This window comes from Anthonomus grandis, chromosome 5, assembly GCF_022605725.1.
Source record: "Anthonomus grandis grandis chromosome 5, icAntGran1.3, whole genome shotgun sequence".
NCBI classification, from domain to species: Eukaryota; Metazoa; Arthropoda; class Insecta; order Coleoptera; family Curculionidae; genus Anthonomus; species Anthonomus grandis.
In genome coordinates, this window is record NC_065550.1 from 8,061,915 (window position 1) to 8,088,223 (window position 26,309).

Consider the following 26,309-nt stretch of genomic DNA (forward strand, 5'->3'; position numbering starts at 1 on the left):
TGTAAATTGCTAAGTTTTTTATAACATTTCGTTAATACTTAACATTACATCCAATTTAACGATACCCTCATAAAAGGTCACATAATACGATTTTACTTTTTTTTTTCGTTGTTTTTAAATTTTAACTAAAAAACCACCTATATAATTTTTTTATACTATACACTGCACACTATGCAAATATTATAAAATTAGTAGCGTCACCTTCAAATATCGAACGAAAATATAGTCGCCGCTGCCGGATAGGTTGACGATTGTGTTTGTACCTTCCTGGAAATTTTTCATTAACACGCATTTAGGTTTTTTACACTGGGTCGTGTTAAAAAACTATTAGGAAATAAGTTTTACACTCAGTAAAATGTGTAATTACACGATAATAGGGTTAATGATTTTCATTATATTTCATTTAACTGATAGAGAATTAAATTGAATAAATAACACCCCTTCAACAAAACTAACCTTTTAGAACTCGGCAAGTTTAGAAATCCTAAGCAAATTTAAGAATTTAGCACGCCCTTTAAAAAATACCAGGCATATAGATAATGCCACCTTCAGATAATTTTTTTCAGTATTGAACGTTGCGTGGATTACATATAAAATTCTTGGATAGCAATGTTTACATCATTAGGAATCTCTCAGGATCTGGGGCACCGTTTTCGGATTGTTTGATAGCTGCATTACTATTTTAAAAAACTAGTGAAAAACTTTGATTTGTTTATTTTTGTTGTTTTATTTAATTTTCAAATTTACTAATAAATATAATTCAATCTAGCGAGGAAATTAACTTAATGTTTTCCAATTTAAAATAATGTTTCAATAAATTTATTGACTGATGAGACACTAATGAATAAATTTCCCCTATAACAAGAATTATATTCTTTTTCCCTAGACTGAACAAAGACAATGTAACAAATTGCTCTCTTCTCAACGTCATTGAAAACTAAAAAATAAAACGATCAAATTAGTCTCACCGTCTCTAACAAATTACTGAGAAGAAACACATCGTTGCAACAATGTTGCTGATGCGAACTTCGGCTTCTTTAATGGTTTCGACGCTGTCGGATGCGGACGATCTTTATTTCTTCTCTCTGGTCTGTTACCTGTTATAGGCTCCTAATTGGGGTAATCCATCTTCTTCATGGTATGGTGCCTCAGTGAAGAGCTTATATCTAATAATTAAAATATGTATGTTTAATAACGCGGTTTCTTTTGCATATTATTGTCTGATCGGTATTGGTATTTTTAAAAAATTTTCTGTAATAAATTAAATAAATATATTTATTCACTTGATCACCGACACACAGGTTTCACTATGTATATGCGATGGGTGGGTTTCTGCATAAATTAATACCAGAACCTCTAAAATTACTAGCTTCACCTCGCAATAATAGGTCATTTTATGCACAATTATTATTTGGAAAAAATGATTGTGTAGCTATTATGCAAGAGGTATTCTTCCGGCAAAAGATTAGGATTATTTATTGAAGGTAAAAGATTATTGTGATATATGTTGGGAAAAACCCAACAACACCCAATTGTATCAGTAACAGATATTTATTGTTATTCGCATTGTCCCAACAATTTTAAGGACATCATCGATCCCTAGAAGAGATCGTAAAGCAATAAATTTTCAAGTGGTCTCGCTCTCTCTCTCTCTCTCTCGAACGAACGAATCAACAAACGAACAAAGTGAGTGATGTTACCGGCTAAGGAGCAAAAGTGACTCTAAATAAGGTTACATTCAATAATAGGTAAGGTTAAATAAAGACAGCAAAGACAGACCATAGTTTAAACCTGCAATACTGTCAACCTGTCCGATTTATGTATTTTTGGAGCTAATAAATTTTTTCCAAAAGTATTTCGAGTTCGAATATATGTGTTCTCCACATGTAAACAAGCATCAATTCTTACATGGTTATAAAAGATTTTAATTGTTTTTTGAAAAATTTGTTTTCACCCACTTTTAATCTAAATCATTTCCTTTTTCTTCTGATACCATGACCGTTTAACGATCGTTGGCTATCGCACTAACAGCTACTCGGAAAAGTTGAACTGTACATTTCCCGTACCATTGCCTCAAATTCTTTAACCACGATATTCTCCTTTTTCCTAGATTACGCTTGCTTAGAATTTTTCCTATTATAATAAGATACAAGATCTCATATTTTCTCCGGGTGTTTTATGTTTTGACCAACATATTCTAATTTGCTTTGTTTGATAATATGTTGTTATTAATTCTGTCTATTTTACTGATTTTTAGTAATCGCCGGAACACCCACATCTCGAATTATTCTAGACGTTTGAGCATTATCTCGGTGAGTGTCATCAAATACCAATCACCAAATCTCAATAGACTACACTTGGATTTTATAAAAAATTGTTCCATCCTTAATGAGCTTAATGTCAATAACGACCGGATAGCTAATATTGTGCTAGAAAATTGTGCTATTTTCTTCATTTGCCTTGTATAATATATTCGAGGATTATACTCAGATTAGCGGTTTTTACCAACAAGATAGAAGCTTTCATATTATATAATTCCCCAGAATGTTATTAAAATTACGCAGCCGCATCAAAAACAATTGTGAATCATCAGCAACATGGATTTATTTCGGTCTAACTTTTTATGTATCAATTTCAAATATTTGGACGAGGGTACTAAATTATATGCAATCTATAGATACCAGCATGTAAAGATGCTTTTTATTCTGACACATTTATAGCACTGATAACAAATTAGTAAGTATGAAAGATAGGAGTCATACTCCATTTTAAGCTAACATGCTGTGAACATTATGACAAAATGATAAATAAGGCAAACATGATGCCTAGTTTTATAATAAGGATATGCAGAGACTTAGGAATTTGTATTTTTCGTATGTAGGGTCAAGGTTTATTGCTTTTCTATTATCTGGTTATTATAATAGCTAGTTAACCGAATTGAAGCCTTTTAAAATAATGTCAAATTTAAACGTATCCACTTTATCCACACAAGTCATATCCATCTACATGTCTTGGTTTGTCACTTATTATACTTATTATGGTGCTTTGCTAATTGTATATGTTATTGCCGACTTAAATAAATTTAGTTGGTAGAAAAAACGTTAGCAGGGATAGCAATGTAACCTCCAGTGGTTCTTCACAGAAATACCAGTCAGCAATCAAATATTATATTTTTCAAACGATAAAATTATGTTATTTAATTCCTTCAAAATATAATAAAAATATGATCAAGATCATTTAGTTTTAAGGCATTTCTATGTATATTTGGAACAAAATGGATACTGACACTTAAGAGAGTGCTTCAGGTTTGCTTGAAGCACTCCTAGCATCTGACTTTCTCTTTGAGATTATGCACCTTAAAAAAAGGCTTAAATTAAATTCGGTGTAATGCCAAATATGCGATGGGGTCATATTGTGCTATAGATTTCCTAAATTCTGTAACCAATCGCCTTTTAAGCAACTAATTATACAATGACTTCTACTGGGGGTAGAGTCTTCTGGTTCTACGTGTATTTTCTGATCATCTTTATTCTTTTTGCCGAAAAGCAATAAGTCATTAATCGCCTTTAAAAGTTGCAGGATTAATTAAACTTATCTTTGAGAATAGATTTCAAATCCTATATAAAACTGAATTATCCTCTGTACCAACATCTAGCTCACAATGTATTCGTCATGCCCTACCGAGGGTTACCAGAGTCTATAGCCAATAGGTGTTATTCAAGACTTTGAACCTAACGCGCGTGAGTACTGGGCACTCCCCGATAGCGTGGTCTGCAGCTTCGTTCTGCTCCCAACACCACCGACATTCCGTGTATTCTGCAATGCCTTTAGTCTGGAGATGGCGTTTTAAATACCAGTGTCCGGTTAAAGACTCGTCACTAGTCGAATTTCGCGTCTTTTTAAGAAGCGCAGTAGATTTCTGGTGAGGCAGGCAGAGGGCCGGTTTATGTGCCTTAGCCTGTCTCATGCCAGGTGATTCATTCCATCTTCGAAGGGTCCACTTATCCAGCAGATTTTTAATTGATGCAGCTGCTACGCATTTAGCTATACCGATTATGGGTTCAGGCTACACGGGCTGTTTGGCAGATCCTAGTTTAGCAAGGAAGTCCGCTTTCTCGTTTCCAGCATGGCCTGAGTGCCCAGAAGCCCATACAAGTTGAACCTTGCAGCCGAGCTTTACCAGTTCGTCTAGGATCTTTATGCACTCCAGTAGGAGGTTAAAGCTCACCTCGGACATAATAGAAGCCCTGCTGTCAGACTGATATGACTGTGTTTCGGTGTCCGCAGTTAAGGATTTCTCGTCCGCATTTCAACATCGCAAACACTTTAGCCTGGAAGAAGTAGCATGTTCCCCCAGCTAGTATACGCTGCTGGTATGGGCAGCACCAGCTCTATTGTTCATTCTGGAGCCATCTGTATACCAGATGGTCATCTTATTTAGCAGTGTAGACTTATTGGAGTGCTGCCTCTTCTCTTTGCCTGTGATATGGGTCACAAAACCTTTGTAATCCAGTGCCATACAGGCACTGCCCATCACAAGGAGAAAGCACTCTTACGTCCTGTGACCAGATTTTTTCATGACTAGTCTCACTAGCCCGTACTTCACCAAAGACATGTATGTAGCCTATGCGTAGTTCTCATTACCTCCATTTGCACCACCAGGTCCAATGGCGGATGGCTCAGTAGAGTCTATAGCGCTCTCCTTGGCGTCGTTCGCATGGAACCCGTTATGCAGAGACATGGAAGGCGCTAGACTCTATCCAGTTGGGTCCGGATTTTTGCTTTCTCTGTTTATGGCCACTAAACTCGTAGCTCCGAAAAGGTGAGAAAAGGTTTGATAATAGATGAATAGTTCCAGTTAATGATCTTAAGGCACAGACCACAGACAGACCGGCTGTTACCAAAAGCCCTTGTGCAGACTCATAGCTTGCAGCCTGGAATCAAATGTGATATCCAAAAATTGAGCCCTGCATTCGGGCGGCGTTCTTCCCCGGGCATAAGATTACAAGGTCATTAGCGTAGGCATGTGTGCATAAACCAGCCTGGTTTAAATGTTCGATCAAGCTGTCGACCACCAGGCACCACAAAATTAAGGATAATACTCCTTGCTGCGGGCAGCCTCGATCCAACTTACCAAGCAGGGTTCTGAGCCATGGCACTTGAGTGCTTGTCAGATTACTTCATTTGAGACTACTCCTTCAATATCTAGGCACGGACCCAGGCAGGCCTTACCATTGCCTAGAGCACCTCCACCTTTCTCACGAGGTGGTGTCGGGCCAGGTCCGTTGATTTGCGTGTTGCACATGTAGGGATCTTTTGACCAGTAGGCTTTCTTTTAGATATTAGTCAATCAGCCTCTCCATTGTCTTCAGCAGAATACTGGCAACTCATGAGTGATAAGGGGATGAATAGTCTCTTTATGCGTATTAAGGTACAGATTACTTGTTAAGTTTACTTCAATAAAGAAAGGATCAGAAACGGCATTTCCAAGAATACCAGCCCAAACGTTAACTTGTTGTGGATATCGTGTATGCCCTTCTCGAAAAAAGCGGGTTTTTGTCATTCCAACATACAATTCTTGTCTCCAACAGACAATTTTGTTAATATTTCCATCTAGAAAAAATGAACATTCATCGCTAAAACAGATATTCGGCATTAGGGATGGCGCTGACTTGGCATTCATTAATTAACAAAACACTATTCGTTTATCAAAATCGACATCATAGAGTTCTTGGAGTATTTTCAATGGTTTTCTTACTGTCTCGTGTGATGATTTCTGTCGTGCTACTGTCCGCAAGCACTAGCTCTGCAGAAAATAATCCCAAAACCACAATTTAGGCTCATTCATTCATCGCTCGTTGGTTTTTTCCTATTATTCATCGAACCAGTTTCGGAGAACTGTGCCACCAAATTCAGCACATATCTGTGACTTACTTCACTATTTCAATTTCTTTCATTGAACCGCAAACATAAAAAAGCCTCCTTCGTGCGCACTTTCCAACCTCTTTATAAACGAAAATAATTTCAGTTCTTTCTCGAAGAGGAAAAACCATTCTGACACTTTATGCACTTAACAAAAGTTATTATTGAATAATTCAACAAGCAAAAGCAAATTAACAATAATATTCCTGGTTTGGCTACGTCTTTTTAATTTGCTTACCATGTTTGGTTTAAAAAAAAAACAACGTATTTTTAGACCCAATTCAGTAGTTTTTGTGTAAACACTAATAGAAAAACCAAAATCTCAATTCGGAAACCTCTAAACAAAAAGCAAGAAACTAGAATAGCACTGAAAAGAGAATTGAAGACCCTTTAAAACGATGTCTCACTTGATTCCCATTTTAATTTAACATTCTAACTAAGGGTGACATCTACCCTTGCTAGGGGGTTGAAACAAGAAGTCTAAAAATATTTATCTATAGTGCCCTCCTTATAAATAAAATTGACGGGTCTTTCCGATTTTTAACTGCAGGAGAGATATTAAGGTTAGGAAGTTTTCAAATTGACACTCGATACAGTTCTAGGCTATATCCTCCATAAATAAAGCACAGTATTGTTTCACTCGTAGTCCCTGTCCATTTTATATGCTCTCTGGGGAACCCCATCTAAGTAAGCGCTAGAGCTGGCTCAAGTGCTCCCTCAGGTGAAGCCTGTAGTCGTATGTGACTCCACTGCGTTTACTCTGGTGGTCGTTGGTATATATTTATTATGTGTTCACCTCGTCAAGCCAACAACGAGGCTCTGTCATGTCCAGTTTTGGCATGAGATATGCTCTAGCGTTTCTTAGGCAGCCTTTTTCGGAAGCTTTTCTGGTTCCTAGTCTGCCTTTTTACTGGTTGTCTGAATTTTTTACTTGTCTCTCTTTTTAGTCGCCTTTAAGATAGACAGAGCCTAGGGGACTATTTTTAAATCTTGGTCCTCCACTGGACTTCTATATTTACAGATGTCAAACGATGACGACAAATATACGGTAAGGTTGGTTCTGAAAGGAGATTACAAAACTTCAATCATTTATGAATTAAAACTTTTTAGTATATTTCGGAGAGTCACATTCTTAACAATAAAAAATGCTTTTCTTGTCTTTAAACCGAATATTGAAAAAACTCGTCCATCATCTCAAAGAGACCTACGTAAGTAGATAAAAAATAAAACTCCAAGTCTCGGTCTCAAAACATCCTAAATATATGTAACGAAGGTTACATGTTTCGCTAATAAAGCATTATCAGATCTTACAAACTAAATATGACCTGCTTAGTACTGAGTACTTAACCTTTGTGAAATATATTAAGGATGTTTTGAGACCGATACTTGGACTTTTATTTTTTCTCTTTAAACCGAAATTCTATAGTTGCTATTCTAAATTCTAATCATTCTAAATTTAACGATAATATTCATTTCATCCATCAACCTAGTTCAGCAAATCCAACCAGAATTGTTTTCCCCGCGTTTCAACTTTGACCTTTAATAATACGCCGTAAATTTTCCAGGGAGTTTTCCACTGGCTCTGATCCTACCCCGTTTTGCGGTAGGTCAAGTTCAAAGCTCGAGCGCAGGGCCGAACCTCGAATATCGATCGTGCGCTCAGCTGTGAGGGCGTAAGGTCCGGAATTGTCTTTCCCTTAACGGGGATGTTAAAGGATGTCGTATCCAGGCTTCCTTTCCTAAGCTTTCTATTTTAAGGTTTAATGGTTTATTGTGAAATCCTGTAAAAAACGGCTAATAGCGGTGATGCGGTGTAAGGTGTTTTTTGGTTTCCTGCAGTTATTAATCAAGTGGCTTAGTAGTAGAACATGGGGGAGGCAAGATGCGCAAAAGTTATTTCCAGATGGATTATAGATAGCAAGGTTTCTTTTTATAGATTTCGGAGAAACAAGTAAGTCTATTTCTTTTATTATGAAATAGGTGTTTTTAAATATATAATATTTGTATTTTATAAACATTTGTTATTTGCAATTTTCTCGTCATCTTACATGTTTCCAATTATTTCAACATATTTTTTCTGTAGTAGATTAATTACATTCGCTTAATGAGGCGGCCACTTGAACGATTTTTTAGTCCTAATATAAAGTATTGATTTTAATATATTCCGTGAGCCAGAGGCATTATAGAACATGTAATTTTCAAAGCATCTCTGATTTCTGACCTATTTTTTTATTGCGTATCAAAGCATAGCTTTTTTTTAGGTTTTGCAATAGCACTGTGACCAGAATATACAAGTTTCTCTTTTTGGTTAAAATTCGAATTCCAAGTTCCTTTCTAATGAGAAATGTTCGGGTTTACTAAACTCTGTTTTTCAAGTAAAGTTTTTCCGATGATGAAAATCAGAGTTTTTAAAACTGAGTTTACGCCCTGCGTATATTGATCTTTAGAATCCTCGAAAAAAAATCATGTCAGGAAATTAAACCAAACTTTGAACTTCGTAAGGGTATAACCATCATCGACTATATCAACTTTATATATATATGGAATATGACAATCTTTTATTTTTTAAATAATCTATTACTCTTTCGGCTTTAGTGGCTTCATTTTCATATTAAACCATAAAGAAACGTTTTAGAAACGAGTTTTTTTCGAATCCATTTAAAATTAAAGGCATTAATTTGGTTTGGTTCGAAAAAGGAGATATTTGAGATGTAAATAAGAAGTAAATAAGGAGGGTTAGTTGTATTGCTTGTCAAGTTTCAATGAAATGGAGGTTCAAGTATTTCAAACGAATTATATTAAAAACAGGCAAAGCGCATTCGGCTACAAGGCCATCTTTAGTGCCAACTGGAAAGTGAGGAGAGGAGGTTTAACTTAGAACATTGAAAGGCTAGAAGTAAACAACAACTTTGCTTGAGTTCAACATGTGCACAGGAGCAAGGGAGGTGTTTTATTTACAAACATATTTATCGATTCTCTGTAGTCAAGTTTACACGCATTTTCAAAAGAGGAAATTTCAGCTATATTTTAACACATATAATAATATAATGATGTTAATTTAACTTATTGACGTTAATTAAAAATAAAAATGATTTTGGATTAAAAATAAAAAGTAGAAATAGATAAATGTTATTCTAAGATCAAAAATAACATCTTTAAAGCAAAAAAAAAAATTTTTAACATTCTTATTCGTAAAACCGCTTCTAAAAAATCTGAAATGGTAACACCACAGGCAAAAGCTGATGTCATCTTGACAAACGGCTTTGTATTTATATTCGGCATTTGTGAAGTACTGTGTTTTTTCTTTAGTTTCTGATTGAAAAAGGTTGAGTCATTTCAGTGTTTTTGTGAATTGTTACGATAGTAAAAACTTGTGTCGTTTGTGCCGCACCATGGGAAAAAGGCGATTTAAGTCGATCTTTTTACAAGTAAATACCGATATTGTCATAACATCATATCAAGGAACAACCGTCGTCGTAAACGTAGAATAATAAAAACTTATTTAGAAATCTATAATAATTACAAAATATTTATTTTCCATAAAAATGTTTTTATAAGATAAAAACCTTTAACGAAGTACGTTAAAAAACGCATAAAGAGTTCATAAACGGTAATATTGCTTATAATTTAAAGCATAATCTATTAATAATAAATATTTATCATGTAAATAGTTTTTGAGGATGTCTTTTGAATCAGCAATGCGATCGAGCGGCGTTGCGATGTTGTTGCCTTTTTCTCTAATATACGTTATCTACATTCATTTAACGTTAAATGTTGACTACTTTATAGAGTATCTTATCATATTTTATGAAAAAAAATGCTTAATATTTTATTTAAGAGGAATAATATTGTTTTGCGCCTGTCAAAATAAGTGAAATTTTTTTATATATTATAAAGTATGTTTTTTTGCTATTTCTACATAATCACTTGGCATCATTGTATCGGAGATGTTACAAGCAAACAAACTGCCCCTAGTTTCACGGCAATACTAATTCTAGCCTTTCAATGTTCTAAGGGGTTTAACAACTAGGGTTATGTCAACAAATCTTCAAGAAATACTCACTTGTAAGAGCAAAGAGTAGATTGTTCATCGTTTAGTTCATGCAACGACGTAAGCAAAAATTAAATAGTCATTTAAAACAATTACATAAAGGGAATCTACATTCACAAGGGAATCATCATTGTATACGTGGGAAAGAACTTTCAAATGGTCCTGGAAGGAGAAAATGAAGGAATTTGAAATTCTGTTAATCTTCAAATGATGGATAGGATAGAGACCATGGGTCAACTTTTTGGCCCTCACATCAATGCTATTAGACCAGTAAAACTATGGGTCCAACCCGAAACAAATTTGGGACAAGCTGAAATTGTCAGGATACCTTCTGTAGTTTCCTAGACAATGTTTCCTAAGAAATCGCACTAAATCGCATGGGCCGTACTCGCCCAATAGACCTTTAAACTAAAAAAACGTGCTTTTTTATTATTTTTCAAAAATATCTAAAAAAAAAATATTATCTTTTTTAAAAATCTACAAGAAACAAAATTATTGCCAATAAAAATACCTACAAAATGGTTTTTTGTTTTTTAAAATCGGCCTAAAAACAAAAAAGTTATGGGTTTATAAAAATTGGGCCGATTGGGCTTGGATTCTATTAAACTGCTTTTGGTAAATTCGACTTTATTAACGCTGACGCGAATTAATTGGATGTTTTTTATAACAAAAATTTGGTAGTTGTCATAAAAAACCAGTGTGGAAAATTGTATACAAATCACTAGGTATGATTTAATACTTTAGGTAAAGTGTAAACGCAAAAATAGGTAAATAATACTATGCTAAAATGTGCTGCTACTTACTCGTTTAATAATAATCTGAAATAATATTAAAAAAAAAACAGAAACATACTATAAAACTAAAGTCTGTATGGCATTGTACCTAAATAAACACTTTTTAAAGAGTTAGGCCAGCTGTATTTATTATTAAATTTGATACGAAACTTAGTAATCGTGTCATACAGTCGTAAATAAAAAGTATACTTACTTTATTAAAACAAACAAATTTTAATAAAAGAAAAAGAAATTATTTTATACATTCATCATTTTCAACAAAAGACACATTTGTTGCATTGTCACAATACTGTCCAATGCAAATTGTACAGCTTGATGAACATTTAATTCACCTTTTTGCAGGTACACGTTTTGGAGCATACTGACTTGCATCCACAAAATAACGGGAGCGATGTCCTTACTGTTTCTTTGTGGGTCTAAGTAACCGTCCTTTATCACCCAACCCCACTCTCTTGGATCTAAATTATTTCCCAACCATGACTGCACCTGAAGGTAAACCCTTTTAAGATGTAATTGAGCAGCTTTAGTTGTCGGGGGTAAAGAAGCTAGCTCAAAGTTACTACACAGTTTTTGGCGTGCAATTACCTGATTGTATTTTACATACCTAAATGAGTTTAAATTTTGGCTTCTCCTACTGCCGTACCATTTTAGAATAAAATTTTCTCCTAATTTTAATAAAGTGGCAATATCACTGAATACCTTTTTAAATTGAAGTAAATCTTCGGAAAGTTTTTCATTTTTAGACAAAACAATTAAAGCACTTTTTTTGCCCTTTTTAAAAAATGCCGATGTGGTATCGCAACCCGACATTGCATGAACAAATAATATGGTTTTAACTATTGCAGGATCTAAATTCGATTTTAATGTATGTATATTTGTTATTTTGTCCATTTTGCCTGCAACACCTGGTCTAAAAAAATACAGATTTTGTGTTTTGAAATGTTCAATGAGCAAGACAAATAAATCTGTGTCTTGTCCAACAACAAAAACATTAGATTGACTTTGCTCGGCCTGTGTTGCTGCGGTCACGGCAATCATATAATCTGCATCTGATTCTGATTGTTTAACTAAAATGCCAGCTTCACCAAATAGAAGTTTTAAATAATTTACAAGTTTTTCCTTATTTGACGATACAGCTAAGAAATTAGCCTGACTTGTGTTTACCGTATTTTCAGGATTAAACATAATTTCGTGTCCGATATTTTTAGATCTGCGCTGATGTTACATCTATTTTTACCCTTACATGTATAATGGTACTTAACGTATTTGACATATTGGTCCAAAATGTCCTTGTACAATACATTCGAATCCCAGATAACTTTTCTTAGTAAAGATCCACCGTCAATAACAAAGATCTTTTGCCCCTCTTGAAATTTAGTAATTGGATTGGCTTTGCTGTCAAAATAGGAAATTAGTGAAGATTTGGTATTTTTCCTCATAGAAACCTCGTCAAAAATACTGCTAGATTAATGAGAGAGTAGAACAGCTTTAAAATTTAGAAAGCGAAAGTGGATTATGCGTTAGAATTGGGATCTGATGTTTGTCAGAACGAAAAGAAATATTTTGTCTTAAGTACTCAGGAACACCTGTTAGGAGTAAATGATGAGTAAAGGTTAGAAGTTGTATGTCCCAAAGCTTTGATATAGGAAACTATCGTAAGACCTAAGTCCATTTTTATTAGTGTATAGAATTTTCATAATAGAATATGACCTTCGTAATAACCGCGTAATTCGTAATTCGTAACCACGTAGACGTGCTCCCTGAATCGTAGATTCGTGTCAAATACTGGAATATCATAAATGGATAAATGCTATTTCTCTTCACCTACATATACTGCATGAAATGCCTCTGCACCCTTTCGATTTCATTTCTGTGACTCACAGTTGCTGATCAGACACTAGGAACATACTCAAAATGCGGTCTTACAAGAGTGCTGTAAAATCGTATAGTCGTTCTAATACTAAATAAAGTCTTTGCTGTTTCGTATCTAATGCACTATTTCTCGTAATAATTAAGTCTGTTTTTGATACATGTTAGTTTTTGGCGTTTTTTTTTTTAGTTTTTGTCAATAAACGCTTTTGAAAGTGCTCCTAAAATTATGTTAAAAAATCATCTTCTCTAAATATTTTTTTATAATGGATTAGTATAACAATTAAAATACTGTAAAAATTAAAATAATATAAACAGTGAACTAACTACTTACTAATTTTTAGCTGAATAAAATTTTAAACCTCCTTATAGGATTTTGAATAAATTATTGTCATTATGGAAATTGTAATAAGACGTTTTTAACGGTTTCCGAAAAGGTGTCTAGAATTTTCAAATCTACATGTTTAGAAATAAAAAGTATCATCACAAAATCAAAAGCAAGCGGAAAAGAAGATCAAAGAATTCTAACTTTGATCATTGGATATCGATGTTCTCCTGAAACCAAGAAACTTTTGTGAATCTTTACGATAATTTTAACTAAATCGAAATTTAACCATGATATATACACGACGACATACTGGCGGCAAGGGCATGGATATCCTGTCAGCTGCGATATTTCCCCCTGAAATGCGATTCAAGAGTAAAGCCAGCCGGAGGCCCTCGCCAAGGAAGAAGCGAACGAAGCCGTTGCAAGTCCAAGGTCGACGTGGGGAACTTCTTTCAAGGTCACTGTCACGGTCGGCTCGAGGATGATGCGGGACATCATGGGGTTTTCGTTTTACGTGTCTTGTATGTCCAACAATCGATTTCTCTTATCTTTTTTTTATGTTATGCTTAAAAGCCGTGTAATGAAAGTCATAGTTTATTAGTCGTCGGAAATTTTTTTTTATTAGCTTTTTTTTAAAAGTAATTAACTGAATCTTAATATACATGCCTGATAGTTTCATTGAACATCCGCGTGATGAGTGCAATATCTAATTCTTTTTGTCAGTTCAAGGAAATTTATGATTATCTATAATTTTGGTTTTACATAATTGGAAATAATGGAAGAAAGAAAACGAAACTACTAATATTATATTTAATGTCAATAATCATAAATATTTCTTAAATTAACTTCTTCTTCTTGGTAGCATTACAACCCTTGGTAGGTCTTGGCTGCATTACCGATTTGCCTCCTTCCAGTCGGCATGGTCTGAAAATTTTGTCTTTCCATCTGGGTTTTGGACGCTATAGAGGTCTCTTCCTTGCTGGATTTCCTTCCTTGATCAGTCAGTCATCAGGTGCTCTTTGTACATGTCTAGCCGATCTCAGACGCTGGTATTTTATTGATTTTACTATATTCGACTTTCGGTAAAGGTCCTGGAGCTCTGCATTCATCGTTATGCTATATTGCTGTGTGTTTGGAATGGTTGGATCCTCGACGGGGCCCAAATATTCTTCTCGGGATTTTCCTCTCATCCCGCTTTAGTAGATACTCATTGTGTTTCGTAAGGGTCCCCGTCTCCCAGCCATAGCAGATAATCGGTTTGATTAGAGACCACACCCTCAGTTTTGACACTCTCGACACCGTTCTGCGTGAGGGCAAAGCAGCACCTATTGCCACTGTGTATTCGTGCTTTAATCTTTTTGTTTATGTCGTTATCTCAGCATATCGTGGCACCAAGGTACTTAAACGTGTGACGCATTCGATGTTATAGGTGTCCATCGACATATTCTGCCGCTGGTTGGTTGTCGGGTAATGTTGAGGTTAATATTGAGGCCTATTTTCTCTCATACCTGTTTGATTTTTAAGAAGCTTTCCCTGACTCCGACAGTACTTCTTCCTGGCAATTTAAATTAACTGCAGTTAATTATTTAATCTTCCAAGACTTCCTAAACTTAATTGATTTCGAATTATGAATTTGAAAAGTTTTAAGTTCTAAAAAAGAAAAACTACGTGAATCCTGTTAGAAATTACTTTAGAATAACAATCTCTTTTAGTTAACAAAATCACTTATTCTTGTCAAGTTTATTAACTATTTATTTATTATGAAGATCAAAAAAGAAATAATTGTTAATAGTTACCTTTTACTGTTTTTACTTTGTATAATCCAAGAATAAGGTAGCAGGTCGGAAAGTTAGATCTCAGATCTTCCTTAATTATTAAGATCTTGCCCTGTTGCAAGAACAAATCAATCAATCAATGAATCAGAAAGAAGGCAGAAAGAGAATATCGTAGCTCCGAAATATCTAAACAATAAATAGGAATAGGAACCACAGGGGAATTAATTCATACCACCAGAGATAGGTAAAAATAGTCAGAAGTAATCGCAAATATTCATTAATGGATTGCAAAACAAGAAGTGTTTATATATTTTTTTTTTAAAGAGGGTAACAATTTGATATGTAAAATTTAAAAGTGTTACGGTGTGTGTAACCCAATGAAATCTAACTTAACCCATTGTAACCCAACCCTTACTCTATTCAAGAAAATAGAGGCAACAAAAAATATTCCTTATAAAATCTTATACCTAATATAAATAACGTGATATGGTGAGACTTACGTTTCTATAAGTACATGTATAAAAAATCGACAGTGAAATAAATATAGCAACAAAATAGAAAATAGCTTCACAATCTACCAACGCTGTTATTAGTATAATTCTCCTGAATAGGTAAATGATAATAAGTAAGTGAATCTTCTGAATCCGGTTATGTCAACAATTTGAAAGTTAATTATAAACGACAACGTTTCAAAATTAGGCAAATCTCGATTAATTAAATCGTCGATTTAAGGTAGGCTTCCCAAACATACCCAAAAAAAATAAAAATCGTTTGGTTGTAAGTTGCTCAATCACGCGAAAGCTGTATAAAGTTGAAATTTCTAAATGCAAAAAACTAGTTTATATGTAGGTCTAGTAGTAAAATAATATAGAATGTCTGAACTCTCAGAAGCCTTGCCATTTAATGAATATGTAATTTTCAGTAGATCTAAGGTAAACTGTAGTTAGTGTATTGGAGTGATATTTAATATGATTAGAAATAAAACAAAAGTTCTAAAAATAAAGTGAAAACATAAATAATAATGATAAACTTGAATGACTCAACTTTGACGCACGATGCATATTGGAGGGTCATTATAAAAATGTTTTAAAATAATTTACTTTTCGAAACTACTTTTGAATTAAAGATTTTAGTCGGTACTGAGTGGTTTTATAGTAGGTTATTACCTATTGCTCGAGTACCTATTGTTTCGGACACATCGGAAGTACATACCTATACGATTTTTATCTTGTCTATTACTACTTGTCTACTACTACTTGTCTAGGATTTGTAATGAAAGTCAGCTCAGACACAAGAAAACAGCTCACAATTAAATAATATATAGTCGTGCTACACAAATATCGTCTTAATAATGGTCTTAATAATTATTATCGTCTTAATATAAATCACTTGTATTTTACGTTTTACACATACCGTCATCTTCTTTATAATAATTCGCAAGTGGTTCCCCGCGTCCGTCTTTTAATCAATACTTTGAGGGCGCTAGTTGTAACAACGTTGTCACGTTTAATTGAAATTATTAAAATTGTCGGCAAAACAATAAAAGCATAATAAATTAATTAAAATTAAACCTACATACCTATTAACAGATTATAAAACAAAGTTACCTTGATGGATATACATATAAGAAATTAGGAAATTTTCTTATATGTATGTCAAAATGTAAACAATTTGATGTATTACATATTATACCTTAATCGAGTAGTTGAAGAAGTAGTCCATACTTGCAGTGGAATTCATGTGTCAATGGGTAACTAAAAATGCTTCGGTCATCCTCATTACGTTAAAATCACATGATTAATTAATTATCGTAGTGTTGTAATCATGTGATTTTAATGTTTGTGTAGATCCAGTTTTAGTCCTATGTAATTAATGTAAGTTTTTTGTCTTCAACGTCCAATTGTTTATTCGTTAATTAATTAATTCTTTTTTATCATTATTGTAGATGCCATTTTTATTCATTCTCAGTTGTTTTAACTTTTTGGCCTTGCTAGAGGCACTATAGCTTTTTATATGTATTGACGAAAACCCTCAATTTTGTGAGTAATTTTAATACCTTTTGTATTTTAACACTTTTAATCTTTACCTTATAAGTTTCCTTGGTTCTTTATAGATCCCTGATGATGAAACATGTAGGATCAATAATTTTTAAATAAATTTAGTGGAGGATGACCGAAGCATTTTTAGTTACCCATTGACTTAATCGAGTAGTTTTTGAATTAGAAACAGTTAAATATCAACTTTTTTCAACTTTAAGGACAATAAATCCCTAAGTGTTCGTTATAGGATAAAATGATTTTCACATTTTTATCTTAACTTTCTAAAATCTCTATCATGACATACATTTTTAGCTAGGTTAACCATGAAATTTTTTAAGGAAAAAAAAGACGAGTAGCCTTTTTTTCTTTTATTAAACACATCTTTAAAAGTTAATATAGGCATGTAAAAACTCACTTTATCCTATGACAACTAGTTATGGCTCTGTAGCCTCTGTAGTCTATAATTCAAGAACTACTTGATTATTAAAGTATTACATACATTACATTAAATTTCTTAGAATTTTACGAAGAATCTACTGCTTACATAAATTTCTACTGCCTTTTGTGAACACCCTGTATATAATTTAAAAATGTAGCTTTTAAAATTTTAAAAGTACTAAATTGACACGCTGTATAACATAGAATATAGAACGTAGTAGACGTTATGAAATCTACTTCTGGTGATAAACTAAATCCACTTAAATTAAAAGTTAAGCTCACCACGTGTGAGTTATTTTTTACTGGTGCATCAAATACAGTCATAGTAGAACAATACAAATTATGGAATTTAATAAAGTTTAGCTGAGTCACCTTGTATTAAAATCTTTCTTTTCAGCCATTAAAATTTTTTACAATACTGAGACATCAAAAAAAGTTTTAGATATCCATGTCAGGTGTCTCACAGCGAATTGCAAACCAACAATGGATTTCACTGTCTCGCATTAAAAATATGCAAGTATAAATCAAATGCACCTCGTCGTCCGTCAGTTTATTAGCAAACAAACGGGTTATCCTCTGTATCGGTGGGCTTTTGACGTCACAAAGAGACGCGGAGATTATATTTATATTTCAAGTTCAAGGTCGCTTTCATGCACACATAATAATACCCAACCCGCCGCAAATAGCACAATATTGCATGGAAATGTGTTATGGTTTCGTCTGTTGTTTGACTGGTTTAATATTTACGGGCAAAGACGTGATCAGTGGTCGGTCGTTGTTGTTACTGTGGGTTAAAGGTGATAACTGAATAATATACATAATTATGTATATTACCTGTAAAGATAGTCCAAAGATTACTGACTGATTTTGCGGTAGGTAGTAATCGTTACGCAGTAATATAATTCGCACAAATGCTTTTTTTTATGCAGTCACAAATGCGACGAGGATGGTACCACTTTTAAAATACTAATATTAAGATAAACATTCATTTCGAAATAATGTAAAATTGTTGAAATAATATTTCAATTGCGTCAAACCTCTTCTAAAAATTTGATTGCCAGCTCGGCTTCGCTGAGCTTGCAGATAATCTATTCGTGGTCTTATGGAGATGCCAATATTCCTGACTACGTGTCATCAATTAATCATACTATCGTCATAACAAAAAAAAACTATTTGACAAGGTTGTGTGATAACATATACATACCTACACAATTGCAAACATCAACGTTGTTGGTATAGCTTAGGTGAAGTTACTTGGACAAGTATAAAAACTAAAAACGTTTAGCACGCGGCGTTTTCTTTACAAGGCATTGGTGAGCATATAATTTTTGGGTTAATATATATAGTAAATATGTTATTTTACAACCAACAAAAAGATTTATCAAGTCACTTTTAAGTTTAAGTTAGATTTAATGACGCATATTTTTTATACAGTTTTTTTTTACTTATTACAAAAATTGTCAAAAAAATAAAATTAAATTGAGTGAAAATGCAAATAAATTCGAAAAAATAGTGGGTGGTTTGTTGTAACACAGGTATAAATTAATGTCGTGGCCGTGCTGCAATAGAATATTGTTATACTTGTATGATAAGCCCAAAAATTCCCGCTGAACAATGAAATTTCATTGTTAAACGAAATTTTTTGGTCTTATCGAAATCAAATATAAGTGAAGTTAACTACATATTCATAATTTCGCACCCACATTTTTTTACGTCCAAAAATGCTTACCTATTTAGCATCACTATCCATCTCTTCAAAACTGGATTCGTCATTGGCATGAATTATAATTGGGTTAATTCGCGGTATCTATTATACCTCAATTAAATTATTGTATTTAAGACTTATTGAACTTACATTAAAGTAAATATAACAAAAGGTTTCGTTAAAAATGTAAGTTCAAATATCTTTTAAATATGTGAATAAGTCTATTTTCTTCTTTTTTTCAATATTTGAGCGTATGAGATAGTGTTTTCTAAATTTATATTTAATATAAGTGACATAATACCCAAAATAAGTGACTCATTAATTTTAATGTCAAAAATTCAATTTAACCTTGAATTTTTATCATAAAAAACGGTACTGTATTTTTTTTATTAAGCAAATATTAACCATATAGCTTTTAACGTATATTGTATTTAAAAATTATAATTCAGGTTTAAAATATATTCAAGTCAAAAATGACACGTGTTAAGAAATTCATACTCTCTTAAAATTTGATCGGCAAAACATCATAAACTAACACATTATAAAATGCCTAAAAATATTTACCACAACCATTCGATTCATTATCACCAGTATCAAAAGGCCGCTAAAATAAAATGTTTATTGTTCAAAAGTTGAGACGAAAGTAAATAAAACAAAACATCAACAGTATTTACCAAATAGAATAACAACAAGAACTACAGTATAACATAAACGCGAAAACGATTTTAGGGTGGGCCAAGTCTGCACCATGCTAATTTTAAAACACTGACAAAGTTCAAAATTGTTTTAACTATTACCTACCATATACAGACCTATATATTATGGCACGCATCTTAAGAAAGGGTTGATTCTTCGAAACATTATTTCCACGTACAAAAGAGGTGGTCCACTAGCACCCAACAAGAAATATAAATTTAAATATTTTTTATACAAATTTTCAAATGGCACATTTTTAGGCTCAAAAATGCTAAACTTTGCTCTAAATTTAACCATCTTCGTATCTCTTATATTTACCGACATCCCAATAGTGAGCTAGGAATTTGTAACACGTCGTATAATATACAGGGTGATTTATTAAGGATGGGCAATCTCTGAACTGGAGATACTACACACCAAAATATGACCATTGAGCTTAACATGTCTTATACAAATATTGCAGGTGTACGAGATACAGGATATTTAAAGTTGGAATTTTAATTTGAAATTTCTTAATAATTTTGTGATTTTAAGTAGTATCGTCTTGAAAATTGGCGTGTTTTGACATGAAAATTACGAATTTTGTGGTGAATTTAGCATTATTTATACAGAGCGTTAGTTACACCCTGTTACTTAGATAAATTACAATCTTTTGTTTTTTTGAATCTTTTTTGCCTAATCAGTTATGGCTAAAACGACTCTAATCTATCTAAAAGGCAGTTCAATTTTGAATAAAAAAGTTACTCTTGTTTATTTCATGTGACTCTATCAGGTTTTAAGTTATTTGCATGTTATTTGCATTCAGTGTAAAAAATCCTAAGTCACCGTTATTGCATTGACGTAATTATAATAATAATTTATTCTTTTAAATTACTACTATGCTGGGTAACAACAGTAAAGACAACAAATAACAATCAGTAACAATATTAAAAGAAAACTTAAAAGTAAATGCTCAAAATGCCCGCCTTCCACTTCAATACACTTTGTAAAGGCGTCTCCTTAAAGATCTTTGAATATTAAATAACATTTGTCGATTATTTGTGATAATATTAGCAACTTTTTGAATTCTGTAATTAAATTTTTAAATTTGATAATATTAGCAACTTTTGAATTCTGTCGTAATTCTTCGATGGAATTTATTGAATCTTTGTAAACGAGAAAAATTACAGGGTGTTTTCTCTCTGTGTGTTCAATGTTTATAATAAATTCAGTAGTTAATTTAAAAATACCTAATAATAATAATAATAATAATAATAATAATAATAATTATGGTTTATTTATTCCCAAATGTACATGCTAATAAATGAAATAATACACAATAAAACTATGAACTATTCGGAATAAAAAGCTACATCAGCTTACCTCCAAAAAGAGGCAGCTGCTAGAGCAAAAGGAAAATTATATAAAAGAATACATGGCCGCAAAAAAAAACAATATAGTTTTCAGTTTACAAATTACAAGAGAAGAGAAAGAGTTCTCTTTTCTTCTAGAAATTAATTAAAATAATAAAGTAAGATCAGATAGAAATGAGATAGCATAGTGAGATGATATGCAAATTAATGCTTTTCAACCAATTTTACTTTAAACTTTGTTTTGAAGACTGGTATCAATAAAGAAAAGTCCATCATTTTGTATTTATTAATTACAGAGGCAATTTGATAGGTAAATGACTTCTTAAATGTTTCAGTTTTATGAGGCGGTATAGTTAAAAGGTTCAATTTTCGGATATTGATGTTATGAACATCGGTGCGATATTTAATTTTGCGGTGGAGATATGGAGGACATTGTAATTTAATAATTTTATAAAAAAATACTGCTGAATGTAAATGTCTACTCATATTAAGCCATCCTATTTCGGGTAATTGGTGAGATATTCTTTGTCTACGCTTTATGCCAAATATGACTCTCGGACAGCAATTTTGCACTTTTTGAACCCTTTTTATGTCCAGGCTGTCCAAAAAAGGCCCATATACGTGATCAGCAAAGTTGAAAAATGATAAAACGAGTGTTTCACAGAGCATAGCCTTAGTTTTTTGCGATAAATAATATCTATGTGAATAAATTAGTTTCAACATCGAATATGCTTTTTTTAAACAAAAGTAATATGTTCTTTAAATTTTAATTTATAATCCAATATTAAGCCTAGATTTTTAACTGAGTCCTTAAATTCTATTATATTGTTGCCTAGTTTAAGCTTGATACTATTCTGTAAGTGGTTTTAATAAGTTTCATTGCAGAATAGAATGGCTGTCGATTTGCCAGGATTTATTTTCAGTAAATGGGGAATTACTTTCTTCCGAAGATTTCAGTAATTCCCCTAAGTCATTTATTTGTTCTGTTGATATTACAGCTAAACTAGGTATAAATGACTAATAAATAAATTTCAAAATGAATAAATTTGAGTATCGTCTGCATAGAGATAATATTTACAATATTTTAAGGAATTTGAAATGTTAAAGGTATATAGGCTATATAGAAGTGGGCCAAGTATACTACTCTGAGGTACTCCTGATTTGACACTTAAAAATTCTGATTTTTTCCCTCTAGGTAAACTCGCTGTTTTCTGTCTGACAAAAAATGAATTAATTAAAGAAGACGAAGCCTCCTTAAAATATTTAAATTAAATTTGTCACCTTTCGATAGATACTTTAAATACATCTTTCTAAATCATACTATTTTACTTCTACTACTATTATTTTACTTACATCTTCACACAATTGGAAAAAGTAAAATGGTACGCCACAGATTTTTTAGAACAAAACATTATTTCTAGAATTCTTGTTCTATTTACAACAAGAAATCGCTCTTTACTTTTTTGTTTAACACACTGTTTGCAAGTAACAAATTTAAATACTTAATGATTTCTGAAATTGTGTAGTGGTCGTACTAATTTAGATTTTGGTATATTTAGTATAAGGTAGAACTGAGAGAGAACTATTAATCAGTCTAAATTTTTTCAAAACTAAGATTTATTTGCGATTTTGTTGAAGAGAAATGCTAGTCTAGTAGGTGTCTCTGCTGCATTTGTTTGGACAAACACATTTTGGGAAATACTTGTTTCTTTATAAGGTACAATATATGATAGCATTAATAATATGCCTTTAATCAGTGATAGTCACTGGTCACAAGGAAATAAGCTAAAATTAAACAACATGTTCATCCTAACATATTACAAATTTCAAATCTATAAATCTATATACGATCTATAAATCATAATAAAAAATACAACTCTTAACATTTTAATATTGCCCATTTATTCATTTTTAGACAAATAACTATATAATACTTTTTTAAATTTTGGAAATTTGATACTTGTTTTAATTTCTGTAAGCATTTTGTTATATTCTTTTGATATGTGAAATTATAAATTTTCTTTGTTATTTCTGCTATATTCGTGAATTTTGGTTGTTTTTTATTACGTTATATGTATATTCACATTGTTCAAAATTCCTTAATTGATGTAACTGCATCACTCCTAAACTCCTATACGAGAGATAGATAAGATTTCTGGGGGTGTTAGTTGATCATAGTTAAATAAGACTTTCAATATTGTTTTGAAATATCTGAACTGTGTTGCACTACAGGAACCTTATACTGGAATCAAGTCTCAAAGATTTAATACAAAATAAGTTGTATGTTTTCATAGGATAAATAATTTCTGCATTGATGATATCATTGGTATTTTGTTTATTATGTATGTGTTATATGTTCCTTCTAATTTAAGTTCTGGTCCATAATAAGCCCTAAATATTAATTCTGGTAATTTTCTGGTTAAATTGGTCATTAAATGAATTATCATTTAATGACCAATTTAATTTCTAATTTAATTTATCTTCAGTATAAATTAAAGCAATATCGTCAGCAAATGTGTAGTATAATGCTTTTAATCCTATGAGTCTATGCACATTCATATATACAATATGTATACCAAGGGACCAAGCACTGAACTCTGCGGCACACCACAAATCAAATCGTTTATTTCCATCGATATCATAATAATGTATAGGAATTGTAACTAAAAAACTACAAGGCTGATAAAAATAGTACTATAAGCAATTAGTATTATAAAATTACAAAAATATTAAAGGAAAAAAATAAATCTTCAGTTAAAGAACTCTATCAACTGGTAAAAAGGACAGTCAGCTAACATGGTCCCAAGAGTTTGATTAAAAATTAGAAAAGTTTTAGCTCTTTTTATTTTACATGGGGAGGATTAAACATTTTGAGAGGTGTAATTTTTGAATCATTCTGTACCTGAGACAAACGGGTAAAAGGGTTGTATAATTACTCTGCATTTCGAAATTTATAAAAATTAAGATCTCCAGATCTCAGGTGGTTGGAAAGATTTTTGTGTACTTGACATGCGCACTCCAAGATATAGATGTTAATTATAATTAGGATTTCTTCTTTTTTAAAAGTACTACGGCAAGTTTCTCTGAAGGAACGTCTAAACATCGTACGTACTATGCGCTGATGACTTATTAGCACTCTCCCAATACTGGAAGAATTATCCCAAGTTAACAAGGCATAGAATAGAGTGGAATGCACTGAGTATGTGTGCATACACATAGTCTTAAAGGCATAATTGCTACGTGACAATCTATTGCACACAGCTGACATATTCATTTAATTTAACGTATTATTTTCTGTTAGCTAAATATGATTTTATAGTGAAGTTAAGACAAATTTGAAGGGGTCCTTCAATTCCTTTTTTTTACGTGGCCATTATTACATAAAAACTGACCACGTCAAAGGCCTTTTGCAATTTGACAAATACTGCAAATAAAGTTTTTTTTATTATCAAGATCAGTGGATATTTTGTTTATAAAATCTATACTAGCAATTAAGGTATTACTGTTTTCACTAAATCAGTATTGATATTTATCAATTCTTATATATTTGTATATAAATGATAACATTTTCTTTTCTATTACCTTTTCAACTATCTTGGAAAAAGTGCTTATTACTACAATTAGTACATAATTTTGCAATGAAGTTTTAGAATCTGATTTATATAATGCTTATTTATATTATGCCAATTTTCAGTTCATCTAGAAAAACCCCATTTGTTAGAATCTACTAGCACCTAGAACCTAGCCTTGAGTTGAGTTTATATTTCATTAATTATTCGCGTTATTTTATTGGGGTCAGCAAGATTTAGGTACTATTGTTGATTTGGATTTCTTCAAATTTAAGCTCATCTCCAATATTACGTCCTTGAATTTGCCTGTCTCTTTCATTAATAATTCTTTTACCTACACTACTAACATTTCTATTTAAACTTTTGACTATATCTATTCCTTATATGATCTTGGCCTCACCAGAGACTTATCGACTTATTTACACTAGCATTTCCTCGAGACCCTTTCAGACATTGTTTATAATTTTTCATTATTTCTATTTATAGATCACCCCACTTTTTAACAAAATGTTGATTTTTTAAAGGTGTTATCTTATTAGCAACTTTATTTTTAATATAGGATAACTGTAAGTTTAATAAATCATCATTTATAAATGATATATTATAAACTTATAACTTTTAGTATATAGTGTCTTTTTCTCTTATTAATTGAGAAAGTTCGCCAGTAAAGCAGGTATTATCTTTAAAATAGTTAAACTTCTTTGTTGTTGACTTTCGACAACAAAGAAGTTTTTTTGATATATTAATGAAGTTGTGGATGCATTTGCTATACGGTACTTAGGCTAGATAATGATACAAACCAACAAGGTAAAGCCAAGACTCATACCGGTAGTGTGACGACTTTTGTTCTTGAAGTAATTTGAGATATATAACTTCTAGAGATGACACTGTTTACTTTTTATTTATTGGTCATTCAGATATTTTAAATAATAAATAAAATGTTGGGAAAAAAAATAAATGTGGCACTGCTGAAAACATTTCTTAAAGTAAATTTTTAAAAACTTTTTTGTTTTAAATAAAATCACCTGACTTTTTGAATGAGCTCATTCTAATAATATACCTACATTCTTTTCAGGTGACAAATTTCGTCTAGTTTTGGCCACAACTCTTCGTGAAGATGGTTATCCAGACAGTGGAGACTGGAATCCTCAAGGATTAGAAGCAGAAGGTTCCAGGGCAGACAGTTTCGAATACGTGATGTCTGGGAAAGTGTATCGGATAGAAGGGGATGAGGCATCGTTGGAACCTTCTAGCAGATTGTAAGTAGATTTAAATTGGATATGTTGGGTTAGATATGCTTAATTTTGAGAGAAAATGGCTTTAAATATGATAGAATTTGATGTGAAATTAGGAGGTGATGGACTGAAAAAAAGAATAGAGATGTTTCAAGATTTAATATTTTAATTTTGAGTTTTTAATAAATTTTAATAATGTACAGAGTAGGTCTTTTCTCCGAATCTTAAGGGTGAAAAAAATATAATTAAAGTGTAAAAAAAATATTTTATATATACATGGTGTTTTGTTTCTTGTGGATTGCTACTTTGTCATTTTAAATGGGTTCATTGGCATTCTCTCTATATATTATATGAGGTTTGCATTCTACTCTTCAATCAATTCATAATATAATATACTCTGCAATAATTTGAATTAAAAAACCGAATATGTGTAAAATTACACACTGTACTGATATCGATATCGATAGCCAATGTATGATTGTTGCATTTATACCATTTAAATAATCGAACAGGTAAAACATTTATCACAAGCAGAT

At 32.1% G+C, this 26,309-nt stretch overlaps 1 protein-coding gene across 1 annotated transcript in view; it reads left to right on the top strand.

Moving 5' to 3' along the window:
• LOC126736800 (DNA-directed RNA polymerases I, II, and III subunit RPABC3) overlaps positions 1 to 26,309 on the top strand; it is a 222,198-nt gene that overhangs the window by 147,570 nt on the left and 48,319 nt on the right. Inside the window, exon 3 of the mRNA XM_050441359.1 lies at positions 25,614 to 25,797. Within this exon, the coding sequence (XP_050297316.1) occupies positions 25,614 to 25,797 (184 nt within the window). The remainder of the gene's footprint in view (positions 1 to 25,613; positions 25,798 to 26,309) is intronic.